General features: G+C 38.1%; 1 protein-coding gene across 9 annotated transcripts in view; it reads right to left on the bottom strand.

Moving 5' to 3' along the window:
- The window catches only part of ZNF583 (zinc finger protein 583), a 28242-nt gene that overhangs the window by 5257 nt on the left and 2023 nt on the right, over nucleotides 1-20962 (bottom strand). For 2 of the 9 annotated variants that reach the window (XM_045532553.1, XM_045532554.1), the window contains 4 exons: nucleotides 20633-20688; nucleotides 14254-14346; nucleotides 8148-8274; nucleotides 7756-7851 (listed from right to left, as the gene is read on the bottom strand). In XM_045532553.1, the coding sequence (XP_045388509.1) occupies nucleotides 7756-7851; nucleotides 8148-8274; nucleotides 14254-14262 (232 nt within the window). In that variant the 5' untranslated portion in view covers nucleotides 14263-14346; nucleotides 20633-20688. Of the gene's footprint in view, nucleotides 1-7755; nucleotides 7852-8147; nucleotides 8287-14253; nucleotides 16519-16540; nucleotides 16912-20632; nucleotides 20689-20962 lie in introns of those variants that run through there. The other 7 variants (XM_045532548.1, XM_045532551.1, XM_045532552.1 and 4 more) reach the window with 7 other exon arrangements.

Raw genomic sequence — 20962 nt, 5'->3', positions numbered from 1 at the left:
GAAAACATACTATACAAAAGTATACCTAAAAAGCCAACAGATAAAGTAAAAGAGAATTCTAAAAAATATTCAAACCCAAAAGACAATAGGAAAGGGGAAACAGAGGAACAAAACTTTTGTTAAAAACAATGTAAAAACAATAGAATGGTAGACTCAAATCAAATTATATAAATAATGAAATATTAATGGACTACATATCAAATTAAAGACACAGTTTATAAGAATGAATTGAAAAGGAAGACCCAATTATACACTGACCACAGAAAACCCACATTAAATATAAGGATACATTAAAAATAAATAGATGGAGAAAGCTGTAACACGCAAACAGTAAACATTAGAAAGCTACAGTGACTGTATCAACTGTCAGATAAGGTAGACTTCAAAACATACTATTACAAAAGAAGAAACTATAATAAAAAAGGGTTACTTCATCAGGAAGAAATGATAATCATTGTGTATGCAGCTACACAGAGCCTCAAAATACATAAAACAGAAATTGACAATGTAAGAAATAGGCAATTCCATAATCATACTAGGTGATTTTCACATGCTTTGCTCAGCAATTGACAAAACTAAAAAAGAAAAAAAAATAGTAAATACATAGAAGATCTGAACAGGATTAACCACCTTGATCTAATTTATATTTATGGAACACTACACGCAACAATTGTACAACATGTATTAAAGTGCACATGGTGTGTTCAATAAGAGAGACCATATGCTGGGCCATACACCAAGTCTCAATAAATTTAATTTAAAAGTACTTAAATGAAGGAGAGTATGTTCTCCAGCCTCAAGAGAATTAAATCAAAAATCAATAATGAGGCCGGGCGCAGTGGCTCACGCCTGTAATCCTAGCACTCTGCAAGGCCGAGGCGGGTGGATAGCTCAAGGTCAGGAGTTCCAGACCAGCCTGAGCAAGAGCGAGACCCCACCTCTACTAAAAAAAAAAAAAAAATAGAAATTATCTGGCCAACTAAAATATACATATGAAAAATTAGCCGGGCATGGTGGCGCATGCCTGTAGTCCCAGCTACCCGGGAGGCTGAGGCCGTAGGATCGCTGAAGCCCAGGAGTTTGAGGTTGCTGTGAGCTAGGCTGACGCCACAGCACTCACTCTAGCCCAGGCAACAAAGCGAGACTCTGTCTCAAAAAAAAAAAAAAAAAATCAATAATGATGTCTAATAAACTCTAAACATCGAGGAACTAAACAATACATGTCTATATATTTCATGGGTTAAAGAATACAAGAGAAATTAGAAAATATCTTGAACTGACTGATAATGATGATACAGCATATCAAGATTTATGGGATAAAGTAATACTAAAGGAAAATCTATAGCTTTAAAATACTTAGGAAAAAAACTGAAAGTCTGAAAATCAATAATCTAAGGTGCCACCTTAAGAAATAAGGAAAAGGCCAGGTGCAGTGGCTCACGCCTATAACCCCAACACTTTGAGAGGCTGAGGCAGGAGGATCACTTGAGGCCAGGAGCTCCAGCCCAGGCGGAGCAACATAGTGAGACCCCGTCTCTACAAAAAAGTTAAAAAATTAACCAGGAGTGGTGGTGCATGCCTGTAGTCCCAGTTACTCAGGAGGCTTAGGCAGGAAGATTGCTTAAGCCCAGGAGTTCAAGGCTGCAGTGAGCTATGATCTTCCCACTGTACTCCAGCCTGGATGACAGAATGAGACGCTGTCTTTTTTTAATAAAAAAAAAAAAGAAAGAAAGAAATACAGAAAAGAAAGAAAAAAGAAATAAGAAAAAAACCAAAGTAAACTTAAGGAAGGTAGACAGATTTAAAAAAAAAAATGCCAGGAAAAGAAATTAACAAAATAGAAAACAAAGAACAAGAAAATAAAACCAAAAACAGGTTATTTGAAAAGATCACTGATTAAGAAAAACAGACCAGAAATCAGCAACACCAGAATGGAAAGAGTTATCATTACATATTCTAGAGACATTAAATAGGTAATAGAATGTCATGAACTTACATTAAAAAATTGGACAACTCAGATGAAATTCACAAATTCCTTGAAAGATTCAGCCTACCAAACCTGACTCAACAAGAATTAGATAACCTGAATAACCTTATATCGATTAAAGCTGTTAAACAAAAAATACTCCATGCACAGATGTCTTCACTGATGAATTCTACCAAATATTTAAGATAGAAATATCATTTTACCCAAATTCTTTCAGGAAATAAAAGAGGATAAAATAATTCCCAAGGTTTTTTCATAAGGCCACCATTATCTTGACACTAAAACCAGATAAAGAAATTATAAGAAAGTAAACCTACAGACCAATGTAGCACATGAACATAAATGCAAAATCTTTCATAAAACTATAGCAAATCGAATCCAGGAAAATAAGAAAAAAATAATCTTGACTAAGTAGAGTTTATTCCAGGAATGCAACATTGGTTTAATATTTGAAAATCAATGTAATTTAATATAACAGATTAAAGAAGAAAAATCACATGATCATTTCAACAGACGTAGAAAGAGTATTTGACCTATTTATTATAAAAATTCTCAGCAAACCAGGAATAGAAAGTAACTTTTTCAAATTTATCAAGGGTATGTAAGAAAAACCTACATCTTACATGACCTTAATGGTGAAAGACAGAATGCATTTCCCCTTACAAATGGAAAAATACAGCAGGGTGTTGTGGCTCACACCTGTAATCCCAGCTACTTTGGAGGCTGAGGCAGGAGGATCACTTGAGGCCACGAGTTTGGGACCAGCCTGGGTAACACAGAAAGACCCTATATCTAAAAAAAAATGAAAAAAAAAAAAAAATTAGCCAGGCCCGGTGGCACATGCCTGTAGTCCATAATCCCAGCTACTCAAGAGGCTGAGGCAGGAGAATTGCCTGAGCCCAGGAGTTCGAAGCTGCAGTGAACTATGATTATGCCACTACACTCCAGCTTGGGTGACAGAGATCCTGTGTATAAACAAAAAAAGAATGGACAACACAAACATATATGCTCTTACCACTTCTATTCAACATTCTACAGCAGGTCCTAGCCATTACAATACACCAAGAAAAACAAGGCATAAGGATCAGGAAAGGAAAAAACAAAATCGTATTTGTAGATGGCATGATTGTCTATGCAAAAAATCCCCAGGGACCTTCAAAACAATTATTAGAACGACTAAATGAATCTAGCAAGGTCATAAAATATAAAGTTTATATAAAAATCAATTTACATTTTTTCATACTAGCAGCAAACTATTAGAAAATAGAATTGTTAAAAATTCTATTTAACATATGGAGATACCTCAGAGAACTAAAAGTAGACCTACCATTTGATCCAGCAATCCCACTACTAGGTATTTACCCCAAGGCAAAAAAGAAATTTTATAAAGAAGACACTTGCAAGTGAATGTTTATAGCAGCACAATTCATAATCGCAAAGATGTGGAATCAACCCAAGTGCCCAGCAATACATGAATGGATTAGTAAAATGTGGTCTATGTATACCATGGAGCACTACTCTGCCATAAAAAAGGTGATCTAGTATCTTTTGTAACAACCTGGATGGAATTGGAGGCCATTCTTCTAGTGAAATATCGCAGAAATAGAAAAACAAACACCACATGTACTCAATACTAAATTGGAACTAATCAACCAACACTTATGTGCACATATGGAAGTAAAATTCAAGGGAAATCAAGTAGGTGGGAGGAGGGAGGAGAGGATGGGTAAGTTTACACCTAACAGGTACAATACACACTGACTAAAGGGCACACTTACAACTTCTACTCAAACTGTACAAAAGCAAATTATGTAACCAAAATGTATGTACCCCCATAAAATTCTGAAATTAAAAAAAAATTCTATTTATTACAGCTCCCCAAAAAAGTATAAAAGACTATGGAAATGAAGATGATTTTAAATATATAGAAGACCACCACTCTGCATACAATAAACTATTCCTAAGAGAAATTTTAAGACTGCAATAATGGATTGGAAGACACAATGATGTCAAGATGTCATTTCTCTTCCAATTGATGAACAGATTCAACATAACCCCAACCAAAAGCCAAGCGTAGAAATTCTCAACTTCATTCTAAAATTTACATGAAATGCAAATGATCTAAAACAGTAACAGCAATTTTACAAATCGTATTATCTGATATCAAAATTTAATATAAAGCTACAGTAAGCAAGACAATATGGTGCTGGTGAACGGACAGACATATAGATCAATGTAACAGAACAGAGTTTAGAACTAGACCCATGCACATGTGGTCAAGTGATTTTCAGCAAAGGTACCAAGGCAATACAATTGGGAGTGGAAAGTCTTTCCTAACAAAGTGTATAAGAGCAACTGTATACCCACATGGGGAAAAAAATGAACCTTACCGTTTACTTCACACAAGAAACGAAACTAAGCTCAAAATGGATCACATACCTATATGTAAAAGCTAAAACTATAAAACTCCTATAAGAAAATCTTTGTGACCTAGAAATAGCAAGAATTTCTTAAATATGACACAAGAAGTACCAACCAAATTAATGAATTAAACTTTACAAAAATTGAAAACTTTGGCTGTACAAAAGACAGCAGTAAACTGGGCACTGTCACACAAGCCTGTAATCCCAGCTAACTGGGAAGTTAAGGCAGGAGTATTGCTTGAGCCCAGGAGTTTAAATCTAGCCTCAGCAACATAGCAGACTATCTTTTTAAACAAACAAACAAACAAAAGACAAGACACAAGTGGCATGTAAACATCCCAATCCATATAAATGACAAAGAATCTGTTTTAAGACTATATACAAGCCGGATACAGTGGCATGTGCTTGTAGTCCCAGCTACTCTGGAGGCAGAGTATCACAGGCTGAGGCAGGAGGATCACTTGAGTGCAGGAGTTCCAGGCTGCAGTGAACTACGATCACACCTGTGAATAGCCACTGCACTCCAGCCTGGTCAACACAGCAAGACCCTGTCTCTTAACAACCAAAACAAGACTATATATAGAACTCTTACAACTCTATAAGACAACCCAATAAAACATGGGCTAAAGATCTGAAAAAAACACTTCATGAAATGTATATGCATATGAAAAGATACTCAACACATCATCAGTCACCCTAGAAATGCATATTAAAACCACAATACAGGCCAGGCATGGTGGCTCATGCCTGTAATACCAGCACTTTGGGAGGCTGTGGTGAGAGGACCGCTTGAGGCCAGGAGTTCAAGACCAGCCTGGGCAACATAACAAGACCCCATCTCTACAAAAAAAAGAAAGACAAGAACAAAAAACCACAATATAACCATTAGAATGACTAAAATAAAAATACTAATGACAATACCAAGATTTGGTGAGGATGTGGAGCAACTGGAATTCTCATATACTGCTAGAAGAGATAGTATAATCCCTTTGGAAAACTGTCTGGCAGTTTCTTACAAAGTTAAATATATACCTATCATATGACTCAGTTTTTCCACTCTTAGGTATTCACCTAACAGAAACAAAAACATATGTCCACACAAAGTCCTATATATGACATCTTCACAGGAGTTTTATTTATAATAGCCAAAAGCTGGAAACAACCCAAATGTTCATCAGCAGGTGAATGGATACTACTCAATGGACTACTACTCACCAATAAAAGGAATAATCTAATTATACATGCAACAATATGGATGAATTTCAAAATCATTACGCTGAGTGAAATAAATCAGGCATAACAGAATACACACTATGTGATTCCATTTAGTTTAATTTTTATTATTTATTTATTTATTTATTTTTTTAATTTTTGGAGACAGAGTATTGCTCTGTTGCCTGGGCTAGAGTGCCGTGGTGTCAGCCTAGCTCATAGCAACCTCAAACTCCTGGACTTAAGCAATCCTTCTGCCTCAGCCTCCCAAATAGCTGGGACTATAGGCATGAGCCACCATCCCCGGCTAATTTTTTCTATATATTTTTAGTTGTCCAGATAATTTCTTTCTATTTTTTAGTAGAGAAGAGGTCTCGCTCTTGCTCAGGCTGGTCTCGAACTCCTGAGCTCAAACGATCCTCCCACCTTGGCCTCCCAGAGTGCTAGGATTACAGGCATGAGCCACTACACCCATCCTCCATTTAGTTTAGATGCATATTAATCTAAAATGACAAAGATCAGATTAGAGTTTGTTTGGAACTGAGGATGACTGCAAAGAGATAAAAGCAATCTTTTGGGGTGATAGAAATCCTGTGTATCTTGAGTGTTGTGATGGTTTCATGGGTATATGCAACTATCAGAACTCATCAAACATATATAATTTATATGGATGCAGTTTACTGTAGGTAAATAATTTCTTAATAATAATACTGTCTGATCAAATACAATAAAACAATCTGACCAAAATACAATAAAACCACAAAATCTCTTTTAAAAACTCTTGAGTGAAAGGGAAACTTTAAAAATGTATATTATCTCAGAAACTGCAATAACCAAATACTAAATATCAGAATCTATAGGGGACAGTTAAAGTCAGAGGAAAATTCATAGCACTTAATAATTTCATTACTGAATAAAAGAGAATGAACAGATTAAGCTCTCATTTCAGCAATATGGAAAACGAAATAAACAAGAAAATTACAATGAAAGAAATAGTAAGGAGAAAAACAAAAAACAGAATTGGAAAAGAATGTAACACTATACAGAAATCCATAAGCTGGGTCTTTAAAACTAAATAAAACTAATTTATGAGTAGCAACCTAATAAATAAATTCTTTTTAAAAAAAACAGCTATATAAAATAAAAAATTAAAGTAGGAAACCATTATAGATATAAAAGAAATAAAAAGAATTATAGGATATTACTTTGCTCAAATTCATGGAAATAAATCTTGGTAACCTAAATAAAAAGGATAATTACCTAGAAAAATTAAAATATATAAAATGTAACCAAAGACAGAAAATCTAAGATAATGAGGAAGTTGTCAAAGATCTACTTTCCACAAAGGCCTCAGCATCAACCTTTATCTCTCAAATTCTTAAGACCACTGATCTCATTCATTCACACTGACATCTCTAAATCAGACATTTTGTCTGAGCCTCCATTTCACAATCCAATTGCATGCTGCATTTCTTTGCTTGGAAATCTCCCTATCTCATAAAAATAAATCCCTATGTCCCCAACCTATTCTTTCTTCAGATTGTTTCTATTAAATGCTACCGCAACTTTCAGTTACCCAGGCTTGAAAATAAAACTGGAAATGCTTTCCTTTTTGATGGTTTATAAACCTCAGAATAATCCTAAAAATTTAGCAGAATACACTTCTCAAAATAGAAACTCAGTGTGTCTTGGCAAAAGAATATGTGAATAAATAAATGCACAGATTCTTCAATCTAAAAGGAAATTAGTAACTTTCTTAGAAAAGAGAAAAAAGTCTGGATTTTTTTTCAACAGAATGAATTAAATTGTGCAAAACTAAAATGAAAGGACGTTCCATGAATCCTAGGAACCTGAAAAAAAAAAAAAAAAAAAAAAAAAGAAAGTTTTTTTAAAAAAATAAATAAAAGAAAAATAAAATGCAAGGACAAGGAGATGCTATGACATTTGGAGCTCAAGAATATATAAAAAGAGAATAACTGGGGAACTCATGCTAAAGATGCCTCAATGTTTCTTCCCAGACCTTGAGCTTTTAAGAAAAGCTACCCAGGAAACATCAATTTGAGCTAAAACCTTTCAGAATAGCCAAGCTTTTCCTGGCAATGGTTTCTAACTTACTGGTTCTCTCTCACTCACCAGGGCTTGTGCCTCTTGTTCCCTCCTTCTTCACCATCCAGGGCTCTTGTCCTTGCTCCAATAAACAGATCACATCTGGCTTAGAAACAGAAACTCCTGCTTGCAAGAAATAAAACAGGAATTAGCCAGGTCTATAAATCAGATCAAGTTCATTGGTCATCAGGAAGATGGTGACATTACAGGAGGGAGTTAAGGAAAAGGTGAAGTATTCTAAAGAATGGAGAAGATGAAGTTGCAGGAATATGTAATGAAGCTGCCAATTCTACAAAATTCAACATATTTTGGGAAATACGTGAAAGAGAAATTTAGTAAAGCACATCAGATGCTTCCCAAACATTACACTAGAATGCAGTCCTGTGTGCAGATTCTGAATTATGGAGAGACCTCCTTACCCAGTGAAACCAGGCTCCTATAGTTCTCCAACATCACCTTCCTGTACAAATTCCTCTGATAAGGGTTGAGCCATTCCCACTCCTCTTGAGAGAAATTTACAGCCACATCCCCAAATGTCACCAAATTCTGAAATGACATAAACACATTCTTGCTCTATTAGTGTTCATGCCCTCACATGAGCCTAGGTTAAAGAGTTAAATTGTCTATACTTTTAAACAGAAACATATTGCATACAGCAAAATTTTATGGCAGTATCTTAGATTCTGAGTAATGCATGTCTAGTAATTGCTAAACAAGTTCTTTTGGTTTAGTTTTGATATTCTGTCATGGAAAGTATACAATTTCACAGATAATTCTCCTGATATAGCAAAGATTTATAACACACACACAAAATTGAACAACAAAGAACACTTTAAACAATCAACTATAAAATATGTTATTCATAATAAATGCTAGAGCATTTCTCAATATGGGGAAACCATAATACACTGGGGCTTCAAGGAGGAGACAAGCCATGAGTTAAGCTTTATAAGATATACAGGGTCTAAGCTGGCATTTTTCCAAACTCCGTACAATGGAATGGTCAATATTCCAAGGACATTAATATGGTTATATAAAAATGTATTTGATGGTTATAACATTGATTTTCTAAAATTAAATATATATGTAATAGAAACAATAAACAAGTTTTATAGTAACTTACAAAAATATGCCATAACAGAACAATCAGGAAGTTGAGTGACAGATCACCTCATGTATGAAGGTATGCCACTGAATTTGTGCTTGGTAGCAAAGACAAGACTTCCCAACCAACTGTCAAAGTGATGAATGTCACGTCACTGATGACATCATGTATGTTACATACTTTATAAAAAATATTACATATTTTATGCTCCATTTCATTACACATCTCACAATTCCAACCTGAGTCTTTGGTTTGCTGCACATTAAACATTTATTTTACACAAACTCCTTCTCTGTAGATGGTTTTAAATGAATGGAAGATATATGGTTTAAATTAACAGGATTTAGGTTTCAAAAGGTATCTGAATCAAAACAAAAACTTTGCATACACAAAATGAAGTTGATCAAAGCCTTTGACTTCTAAATCTGAGAAGGGGTAAATTAATTTCTGAATCCATATAACCAGCACCCAGTAAAAAGAAATCAAAGAGGTTCAATAAAAGTTATTTAGGTTTGGGATGCATTTCCTTTGCAAATAAAAATTGTCCTGAGACTCAATGTGTAAGGGGTAATAAAAGTTTATCTAACAGCTCTTGATAATCCCACTAAGTTTCAAAGACAGTTGGTAACTTATTATGCTACCTGAGAGACTAGTAATTTTAAGTACTATTAATTAACTTAGTGAACACTTCAAAGTCTGATGATAAAATGTATCAAAAAATACAGCTCTCATTAGAGGAACATACACAATTATGCATGTCTAATGAGCAAGAGAGTTTTTAAAATGTTATATAATACAGCTCTCAAATAATACTACTGCATATCCAATTAAGGATCTTTATGATAACATAGAACAACACTTCATTTGCTCCCGAAAAATTCAAAATGGGTGTTCTTCCTACCAAGATAAATCTGTTCTAGACTTACCATGGCTTGCTGTGTGGTGTGGTAAATGCTCCTTAGCTTTGGTATGTCACAGAGCAAGGCTTGTTCTTACATTAGGCTGACATATAGATAACATTCAATGGTATACACCTAAACAGCTGTACTGATTTGTTAAATATTGAAATATCCCCACACTGGTTGGTAAATAGCTACTACACTTGAGTCCTGCTAGTGACTACACCAGATTTCCCCACAATCCAGCAACTGAAGGTTAATGCCTAGTTCAGCAGTGGCCTCCAGGATCCCAGGAATGAAGCAGATTGCTAGGTAAAGTTCTTAAAAGACATTTTTTAGCTGCACACGTGAACTAATGGATCCCAGGTTTTGAATGTCTGACATTTTCCTCTCAGCCAATGAGACCTGAATACCTTTTGAATATTTTAATATTTATTTTGATTTGATAAAAATATATATACAATTTTGTCATCATTAAAGAAAATTAGAAAATAATGAGCAGTATTTCTACCCTCAGTGACTTTTTTCCTTTTTAAGTTAAAGAATTGGAAATCTTCCACCCACCTCCACGCCTAACCCCCTGTGTAACCCTACCTCCTAGAAGCAATCACAATTAAGTTAGTATATATTTGTCCAAATGTTTCCCTATACAGATATGTCTATGATCATGTATATATATGTTCATTTACCTGTAACATCACTTTTGTTGGCTGGATAAAATTACATGTTATATATATGACATCTCTTATTTAATAACCCCATGCTTATTTTCAGTTAGGTGAATCTTTATTTTTCACCATGATTCTGCAAAGGTCTCTAATTATTTTTTTATTTTTTTGAGACAGAGTCTCGCTGTGTTGCCTGGGCTAGAGTGAGTGCCATGGCGTCAGCCTAGCTCACAGCAACCTCAAACTCCTGGGCTTAAGCGATCCTACTGCCTCAGCCTTCCCAGTAGCTGGGACTACAGGCATGCGCCACCATGCCCGGCCAATTTTTTCTATATATATTTTTTAGTTGGCCAGATAATTTCTTTCTATTTTTAGTAGAGACGGGGTCTCGCTCTTGCTGAGGCTGGTCTCGAACTCCTGACCTCGAGCAATCCACCCGCCTCGGCCTCCCAGAGTGCTAGGATTACAGGCGTGAGCCACCGCGCCCAGCCTCTAATTATTTTCTTAAAATAAATTTCTATACGTTCTTCTCTCCAATGAAACCAAGATCTCCCAAACTTACTTACCCTTAGAAAAAATTTTAAATTACAGCATTTTGACCCAGCAAGAACAGGAACTCATGAAAAAATAATTTATACTGGGAGTAAAGTATTGACTTGCACTGAAGAAAATCCTAATAGGAGTTCTTCAAGTAGAAGGAAACTGAAAGGAAATGGAAGGAAAATGGAAGCATAGAAACACAGGAAGAAATTAAAAGTCCCAAAACAGTTAACTATAAACTAAATATAATAGTAAGAATATCTTGGAGTTAAGTCAATATGTGTCTTATCCTGTTCAGGAAATGGTAAGAATACTAATACAGGAGGAAGATTACAGAAGCAAGAAAGATTATTATATAATGAGTAATGGATGCATATTATATTAGAGTAGCCTCTGAAAAAACAATAAAAATTATGTATAATTAATAAGATAATAAAGGAAAATATCTGATTTAACCAAAGGCAAAAAAAGAGAAATAAAGGAACAAAGAGCAGGTAGAAAAATGGAAAACAAATAGAAATACAGTAGGTTTAACACACACCTATAAATAATTATGTTAAATGAAAATGTACCAAAAACTAATTTAAAGACCAAGATTATCAGTCTAAAGTTTTAAAAACCAATGAAATACATGCTGTTTACAAGAAGCATACTGTAAATATAATCTTTAGAAGCAGAGTTTCTCAAAAAATGAGCACTAAAACCATCCTGGGAAATTCAAGAAAAATGTTTTCCTGGGCCCCACAACCAGAGACTATGATTCAGGAATTCTGGGGTGGGGTCCTAGAAATAGCTTGAGCTCATGGGCTCTTTCTATTCTATACATCATACCCTCAATTTTTTCCTTCTTCCATTACCAATTCAGGGGCAGAAAAGAAGAGGTGGCTGCCTCCTGCTATGCTGATCTCACTCACAGATGAAGAATTCATTCCTTTGTTCTTTCATATATTTATCTGCCAAATATTGACTAACTGTCTACTACCTACCAGGCACTATTCTAAGAGTCAGTAATACAAAGGAGAGCAAAGCAAAGTCCCTGCCCTTGTGAAGTTAAAATTCTAACAGAGGAGAAAGACATTAAACATAAGGTCATATAATGTCAGGTAGTGTTAAATACTGTGACAAAAAATAAAAGAGGGTAAAAGGTGATTGAGAGTGACAGGGGTGTTAATTGTAGATAAGATGGTCAAAGTAAGCCTAAACGAAGGGGTAATGTTTGAACAATAATCTGAGTGAAGTAGGACAGCAAGCCATACCAACATGTAGGGGGAAGAGAATTTTACAAAAGGGAGGAGCAAATGCAAAAGTTCAGAGACAGAAAGGAGCTTGGCTAGTTTGAGGAACAGCAAGTTTACCAGTGTAACTAGAATAGAGACTTGTAGAAAATGAGGTCTGGGGTAGTCAGGAACTAGAGCACATAGGGCCTTATAGGCCATGGTAAGGACGCTGAATTTTATTCCAAGTAAGATGGGAAGCCAATGACAGTTCTGGGCAGGAGAGTGAAAGAACGGGCCCCATCACAGTCTCTTCAGAGTGTCCTCCTTCATTTTCTACCACCCTCTTCAAATCATCACTCAACATCTATGTTACTGGCCCTCAACATATATTACAACTTCTTACATCTGACTCAGTCACTAACTAGTGACATGGATATGTAACTTTCCTCCCTTGGCCTCTTTTTCCTCATTTGTAAAGTGAGTAACTTGGACAAGATCATCCATAATTTTCTTCCTGGCTTTTTCATTCTTTTTTTTTTTTTTTTCTGAAACAGGGTCTTGCTTTGTTGCCTGGATTAGAGTGTAGTGCCATAATCACAGCTTATTGCAACCTCAAACTCCTGGGTTCAAGTGATCCCTATGCCTCAGGCTCCTGAGTAGCTTGAACTACCGACATGTGCCACCACAACCCAGCTAATTCTCACTTTACATTTTACAAGCCGAGGTCTGTGCTGTCCAATATAATAGCTGGCTATTTACATTTAAATCAATTAACATTAACAATTCAGTTCCTTAGTCACACCAGCACATACACGTCTCCACAGCCACAGGTGGTTAGCGACTACTGCATTAGACAGTGCAGACATAGAACATTTCTATCATCAACCATCACAGGAAGTTCTACTGGACAGTGCCACACTAGCTGACTCCTGCATCTTCCTCTTTACAACCATTCTCTATATTTTTATCTAGCAGTTTATATGGTTTTATTTTTTATATATAATCTAGAGAATAGATTTAACCTCTACGTATTTTCTTCTAAGTATGAGGAAAATTATATTTTCTAAATGAATAATCTATTCCTTCCCAGCTTGTTTAAAATAATATCAGTACATTATCATATAATAAGCAAACTTAGTAGACACTCAATTCTATGAAGACATGAAGACAAAGACAGTGTCTATTGTTATTTACCACAGCACTTAATACACAGTCCGTAATAACTTTGTGTTTAGTGAATGAATAAACATTTTCCATTCTTATGGAATTCCCATACTTGCATTTGTTTCTCAACATTATATGCTGATCTTTTCATGTTTCTTCTGGCTCCCACTCCACACCATTTACTGTTTTCATTATTATAGATTGATGTAGCTTTTTTTAAAAATGTGGATTCTGCTCCTAATTACTTTTTTCAAAAAGCGTTCTGCTAGTCTTCCATATTAATTCCACTAATCTTAACTGGATGACCCAGAATATCATAACTGTGGCTTGCTACTAACTCAACATGTCCCTAAAATGGGACCTCATTATTCCCATGAAATCCTACTATTCAAAGCCCACAGAATGCCTAGAAATATCCCTACCATGGCTGACCCACACTTTAATACACAAGATCCAACACATCCCATTCCTCAAAATCACCTCAAGTCAAGCAAGAGACCTTGCCATATTCTATGACTAAGACTACCCGCCTGTTTTGCCTTCCTTTCAAACCCAGGTCTGTAGAAAAGCTCTATGCTAGCATTTACATCTGAACATAGACGTTGACCTCAATGAATCAAGTTACCACAATGAAGGTTTGCATATCCCACCAATGAGTGTATTTTTGACTCTTGAGAGCTCCTGACACTGAACCCATAGGAGGTACTGAACTATTTCTTGAATGCAGATGAAAATGCTTCCTGTGAAAAAAAAGGAAGACAGCCGGGCTTTCTGGGACATTCTTTTACTGAAAAGGAGGACATGAGGAGCAAGTAAGTCAATGGATGAATGGAATTTTGTTAGGGTGGGGAATTTTGGAAGAATAGCAAAATGTTCACATAACCTGAAATATCAGTTCGGTATCAAGGAAGAGAGAAGAAATGCTTCCTTACCTTGGACATGGCTTTAAGAATTTATGACAGTTCTTCTGTCCTCCTCCTTCAGGTTCCTTTCTGAGGAAAGAGTAGTATCCTGAGAAAGTAAAGCTGGAGAAGAAAAAAAAAAAACATAAAATGCCAAGCCTACCCAGCAGGTCCCACCATCACCTGCCTAGAAACCCTTCTTTCCTTTTCTTTCCCCTTCTCTCTATACCACATAAGTAGATTAGAAGAGTCACTGAGCAAGTCATTCACATCTAAATTTACAATTCTTTTCCCCATGTGCTTTAGGTCTTAAGAATACAATATACATTTTCTGTGCATAAGTTATTCTTCATTTATAAACAATAACAACAATTACAGAATGACATTACCAAGTAGGGATTCGTCCCCCTTTTACAAATGAAGGCTGTTCATTGGTGAAATTATCCAAGGTGAGAAGTAATTGAGCCAAAATGGAAACCAGGTCTGACTTTTTAGTCTTTACACCAGATAATGATGTTGAAAGGAAATATGTACCCTCCCATTTCTGCAAGGATGATAGATAAAGCTACAAACTGAATGCTTCAGAGAAAGCATCTTTACACAGAGTGGATATCAGAGGGGCCATGTGGTCTGGAGGACACTGGACCAGTCAGGACACCCGCTTCTGGTCCTGGCTATGACAAACTCCACCCGAAAACCAATCTCTTGACTTTTCTTCTTAGCGATTTCCTCGAAAAGAGAGAAAGAGGGAGGAAGGGGAGAGGAAGGAAGGGCAGGCTATGTATGAACAGTCATCAGAGTCTTTAAATCTTTTCTTTTCCACTATACTTCCACTATACTTCAATGCCTTGAAAAATAAAGCCATTACTTAAGAAGCAGCATAACTCAGTGGTGAGAACCACTAGGTTGGGGATTAGAACACCTGAGCTCAAGCACCTGATCCATCACCACTCACTACCTATGCAACCTTTGGCAAGTTAGGTAACCACTCCAAATGTGTTTCCTTACCAGTGAAATGGTAACTATTCCCTATTAAATGTTGGGAGAATCCTGAAATGATCCAAATAAAGCATTTAGCACAGTGCTTGGCACATTCTTTGTGCTAAATAAATTTTAATCATCAGTCACTTATTTTCATAAAGAACACATAGTGAGTCTCCCTTTCCTTTTTCCTCTTCAATTCCCCACATGCCCGAGAGACTAAGAGAGGATGGAAAGACCTTCCCTGTACACCAGAGAGGGCTAAGGCCCAGCAACCCGGTCTGCTTTCCAGGCCTAAGGCTGGGGCTTCCCTCTCAGTTTCTCCCTCTCCAGCTCTCTGCTCTTTTTCCAGCTCTCTTCCCCTCTTCTTCTCCTCTCCCCCTCTCCATCTTTTTCTCTTCATCTCAATCTCTCTGTCTCTCCCCCACAACAGCAGTCTCCTAAACCCCAGAGCCCATTGGCCTCCCCAAGCACCAACACAGCCTCCCGCCCACCACACAAACCAGACAAGACAAACCACAGAATCCTTCATTCTGGCACCTCCCTGGCAGCCTGTGCACATGGCCCCATGCTATAGCCCACCCTCCACTCACAAGGGGTCATAAAAGGCCACTCTGGGTCACCCTGTCACAGTCAGGATGACACACAGTGTTAAGTTATGCAATCTCACATAATCATACACACTGTCAGCTTCATAGTCACACTCACTCTCCCACTCACCATCAAGCACATTCTCAAACACTGTCAAATAGAGTCTCACATGGTCCCACAACACACAGTCAAACTGTTCACAGTTACATACAGCCCCATACAGTGACATGGTCTCACACACTGTCACACAGTCGCACACCAACAGTCACATACTGTTCACACACAATCACATACAGCTTCACACACAATAACACATCATGACATGGTCTCATACTGTCTCACAGTCTCATACAATCCAAACTTTGTTCACACAGTCACCCACACTGTCACATACTCTCACACACTGTCGAACAGTCTCTCACACACAGGTCATACACACGATGACATAGTCTGTCATACTGTTCATCCACGGTCTGCCACGATCTACACCACGATCTACACACAGTGATACAGTCTAACACTATCGCCCATTCTCAAACACAGTTTCAAATGGTCGGTCTCACACGGTGACACAGACTCACACAGTGCCACACTTTGTCACAGGCTCCCTCACATTCGGAGGCACGGTCTCTCACTGTGACACACATTCTCACACACTGTCTCACACGCGGTGGCACGGCGCTCCCGGCGCCAGTTCGGTCCCGGCAGGCCCGTCCGGGCGCGCGCCCGCTACTGCACTCCTCACCGCCGCCTCCCTGCCGGCGGGCAACCCCCTCGGCGCGGTCGGCGGGCCTGGCCAGGGCCCGCTGTCTCTGGCCGCCGGCCGCGCTCACAAAGGCGCCGCGGCGCTAGTGCAAGCAGCAGGGGCCGCTGGGAAATGGAGTCCGGGCAGGCGTGGCGCAGAGGATCCTGGGACTGCTCGCAGGCGCCGGCTGGCAGTGGGACACGCCACTCAGTTGCAAGTCTTCTCTGCTGCTCCACCTCCACCCCGAGGGCCTTCGGAACCAAAATCCGGACCAGCTGAGCACTCCGACACCGTCAGTTCCACCACCCGCCCAGCCACCGGTCCCACCCGAGACTTTGGCGAGCCGGCTCGGACTGCGCAGGCGCAACTCGCTGGTGCCGGCGCGCGTGTCGGGCGGGGCTGAGGTGCGCACGCGCAGTGGCCGGTCTCCGCTCCGGGTACCCGCTGGAGCTCTAAGTCCAGAGCTGGGGAAACCGAGCTGGCAGTGCCCCCTGGGAGCGGGGGCGTGTGGGGTTAAAAACTGGTTGCCTTTCTGTTTCTTCTTTCTCCGCCTTAACCTGTCTTTCTTTTGCCATTTATTGAGTGCCTACTGTGTTGGCTACTGTTGTAGGCTCTGGGGACACGGCAGTGAACAAGCAAAAATCCCCATCCTCACTGAGCTGATATTCTAATGCGGGAGGAGTTCAATAAAAAAAAAACAAAAACATACCGGTATATATTGGGAAGTAACACGTATTATTATATATGTAAAAAAAAGTAAGCCCGGCGTCGTGGCGCATGCCAGTGATCCCAGCATTCTGGGAGGCTGAGACTGGAGGATCGCTTGAGTCTAGCAGTTTGAAGCTGCAGTCCGCTATGATGCGGTCACTGCACTCCAGTCTGGGCGACAGCGTGAGACCCTCTCTCAAAAAAAAAAAAAAAAAGGCGAAACACGAAAAACCTCTGTGCACGTTCTGTAGAGTGTTAAAACCATTTCATGGTTGGTGGTCTTTTATCAGGAAAGAATGCTGGTCTCACCCTTAAGAAATAAAGCCTGATGGCTGTTAATGAGGGAGGGGTAAAATGATGTGTCTGACCTCCCATCACGTCATGACTAGGAACTCAGTTTTAAGGTTTCTCTGGGATCCCCTTGGCAGAGAGGGGTCTGTTCAGTCAGCAAGAGGCTTAGGATTTTATTTTTAGTTCACAAACTTTATGTAAGGTATAACATCAATAAACTTACAGGTTTTGCAGCCTTTTCCACATTTCACAAATGCTTGAAGACAGTAGGCATCTGTAGCCTGAAGAAGCTAGGTGATGACATTTTTCATTTTCGCCATTATCTCTTAAGCTTCTTTTGGCAGAACCCTTTACAAAGCTTGGTAACAGTCACTAAGTGAATCAAAGTTTACTCTAATTTGCATAAAAACCACATTCATCCTACCTATATGGGTAATCAGCAGACAGATGTCTGCCTAGCATATCCAAGTTTAATGTAATTATCTAAGTACAAAATCTTGAGTAATAGAGATAAAATAAGGAATCTTCAAAGAGAGAAGGCAACATTTATTTTGCCCTTGAGGACTGAACTCTGATCTTTTGCTCAAAACTCCTTCCTAAGGAGGCCAGATGAGTCAAACTCACAAATGGTAAATTCCCACTAAGCAGGTTTTGTTAACCAAATATAGTGTGGTTTACTTCCCAACCTGATTCTGGTATAGCATTAACATCACCTAAAAGATAGAAAGCCCTTATCAACTCAAGTATCCCAGGGATCCTTATCTTAACTTGAAAGATTCTCCTGTCTGGACCTCCCAGAGGGCTCACACCTTTATCTTAAATTAAGCCTTTCCTTTCTGGTCTTTTAGATAAAGCCTAACTCAGCCAATTGTCAGCCAAAGAATCTTCAAACCCACCTATAACCTGTAAGCTCCCCCCCCCCGCCCCAGCTTCAAGATGTCCCACCTTTTTGGCCCAAACCAATGTATGTCTCTCATGTATTGATTTATGACTACCTGTAACCCCTCTGAAATGTATAAAACCAAACTGTAACCCAGCCACAGTGAGTCCACTTGCTCAAGGCTTCTTAGGAGTGGCTCCAGGCCATGGTCCTCAAATTTGGCTCAGAATAAACTTCTTTCAAATATTTCAGAGTTTGGATTTTTCTGTCCAAACCCTCAATTGTCACAAAGGAAGATGCAATATATTTATCTTTTCATGGATTAGTATTGGAGCAAATTTAAGTCTAACCCATTTTGAGTTAATTTTTGTATGAGTTGTGAGGTTTGGGTTAAATTTCTTTTTTCCTATTTTAAAAAAAAATTTTTTGGGTATGAATGTCCAGTTGCTCCAAGACAATAGTCTTGTTGAAAAGTCTGTACTTCCTCCATTGAATTGCTTTTGTATGTCAATGGAAAAAAAGCCAAACTCTGTAAAATAATTTTAAAGAGATTTATTCTGAGCCAAATTGGAGGACCATGACCTGGAGGCACACCCAAGAGGCCTTAAGCAAGTGGACTGACTCACTGTGGCTGGGTTACAATTTGGTTTTATACATTTCAGGGAGACAGGGGTTACAGGTAAAGTCATAAATCAATACGTGGGAGGCATACCTTGGTTTGGCCCAAAAAGGTTGGCCATCTGGGGGGGGGGTGCTTACAGGTTATAGGGGGGTTTAAAGATTCTTTGCCTTGTAATTTGTTAAAGACTTCAATTGAAGCTTTATCTAAAGGCTTGGAAAGTTTTAACATAGTTGCTGTTTATCAGAGATAAGCCACAGGACATATATTTGTTGCGTAAATTGAGGACCTGTAGGTTTGTCTCGCATCCCCTTAGTCCTGTTAATGGGTTACAAAGGATGTTCCCAAGAAGGGAGAGGGGCATGATAAGGCATGTCTGACCTCCTTCCTCCTGGCAGGCAATTTAGTTTTAGGATATTCCTTTGGCCACGAGGGGGTCCATTTAGTCAGCCAGTGGGGGGCTGAGCCTTAAAATTTTATTTTAGTTCACAAGTACTTGTCAAAAGTGAGTTATCTTATAAGGACTTGTATCCAAAACACGCAAAGCCTTCCTCTTAACATGGTCCTCTCACCATAGCACCAAATTCTCACTTCATTTCTATCACCCAGGGCTGTTTCTCATATTCTAATATATTAATTCTTAAATGACTTAGAAATGTAAAGAGGAAATAAGAAACTTTGTTTAAGGGTTCAAACCCTGCCCCTTAGTCATTAGGGAAATCACTGCATAACCAGGGGACAGTCATCTGGAGAAAGGAGAAGATGTAGTTTCAGATAAGGGTCAATGGAGCTGCCTAGTACCAGCCTCAAATATTTCTTTGTGACCAGGAGGCATAACACCTCAGAAGCCCCTTGAAATTTCACCACTAAGAAATTAAATCACCCCTAGACAGTAATTATATTTTCAACCACTGTGGAAAGATGTCTTTATCCAGAGAGTCAAATTCCTGTAGTTTTCCAATACCACATCCTAATACACCTCCTTCTGTGCTGGCTTCAACCCCATTCCTTCTTAGAGAAATAAAGGCCACATTCTTGAATGTCAACAGGCCAAGAAATAAAGTTATTTACCAAGAGATCAGGACTTCACATGCTTTGGGGGATTTGTGGAGTTAGTTAAGACAACAGAAATAGTTAATGTATATGACCATGCTTTTACCCAGTGTTCAGGGTCTTGAGTTAAATAATACCGGATTGGTTAAATTATAGAATAGCAATACTCTGTGATCGAAAATGTGATTATAAATATAGTCATGATGAATTTCAGGTAGGAAAAGTATGTGGCAGGTACTCCTTTTGAAAGTATAATATAAAGACAGAAAGGTAAATAGAAGGGCAGAGATAAATGAATAGAACATGTTTGGAAAGTTATATCCTTAAATTTCAACTCATTATCTCTGGATTGTGGGATTATGAATAACATTCAATTTATTCTTTGTTATAAGTACTTTTTAATTTTTTTTACAATCACCATATATTCTTTATAATCAGATTTAAAAAAAAATAATTTGTTAAATGGAAACTTTTGTTCAACTGAGGAAGAGAAATTTTCTTTTATATTCAAAATGTACATTTTTACATTCAAAACACTTACAAATGGAAGTGGCCATTTCATCATCTTCTGAATTTCTCTTTGGCAGAATAAGGATTCTGAGAAAGTAGAAATGGTATAGAAGAAAGTTACCCTGAAAGAAGTCTGGCTTTGCATCAGCTTGGTCTTATTCCTTCCTTTCGTCCATAATCAACATTCACACATGTACATGTACACACAGATAGACAGTGGGATGTTAGAGGGAAACTAAAGCCACTAACCCCTTCCCAGAGTCAGAGCTCCAGTCTCAAAAGATGTGCCTCAGTTTCCCCATTTTCAAGTAGAAAAGATCATTACTTTTTGTGGCTACTTTCTGTTCTTCAACTCATAACA

The sequence above is a fragment of the Lemur catta genome, chromosome 19 (genome assembly GCF_020740605.2).
Source record: "Lemur catta isolate mLemCat1 chromosome 19, mLemCat1.pri, whole genome shotgun sequence".
Classification (NCBI taxonomy): domain Eukaryota; kingdom Metazoa; phylum Chordata; class Mammalia; order Primates; family Lemuridae; genus Lemur; species Lemur catta.
Note: the sequence above shows the minus strand (reverse complement) of the source record. Positions and strands in the feature narration are given on the sequence as shown.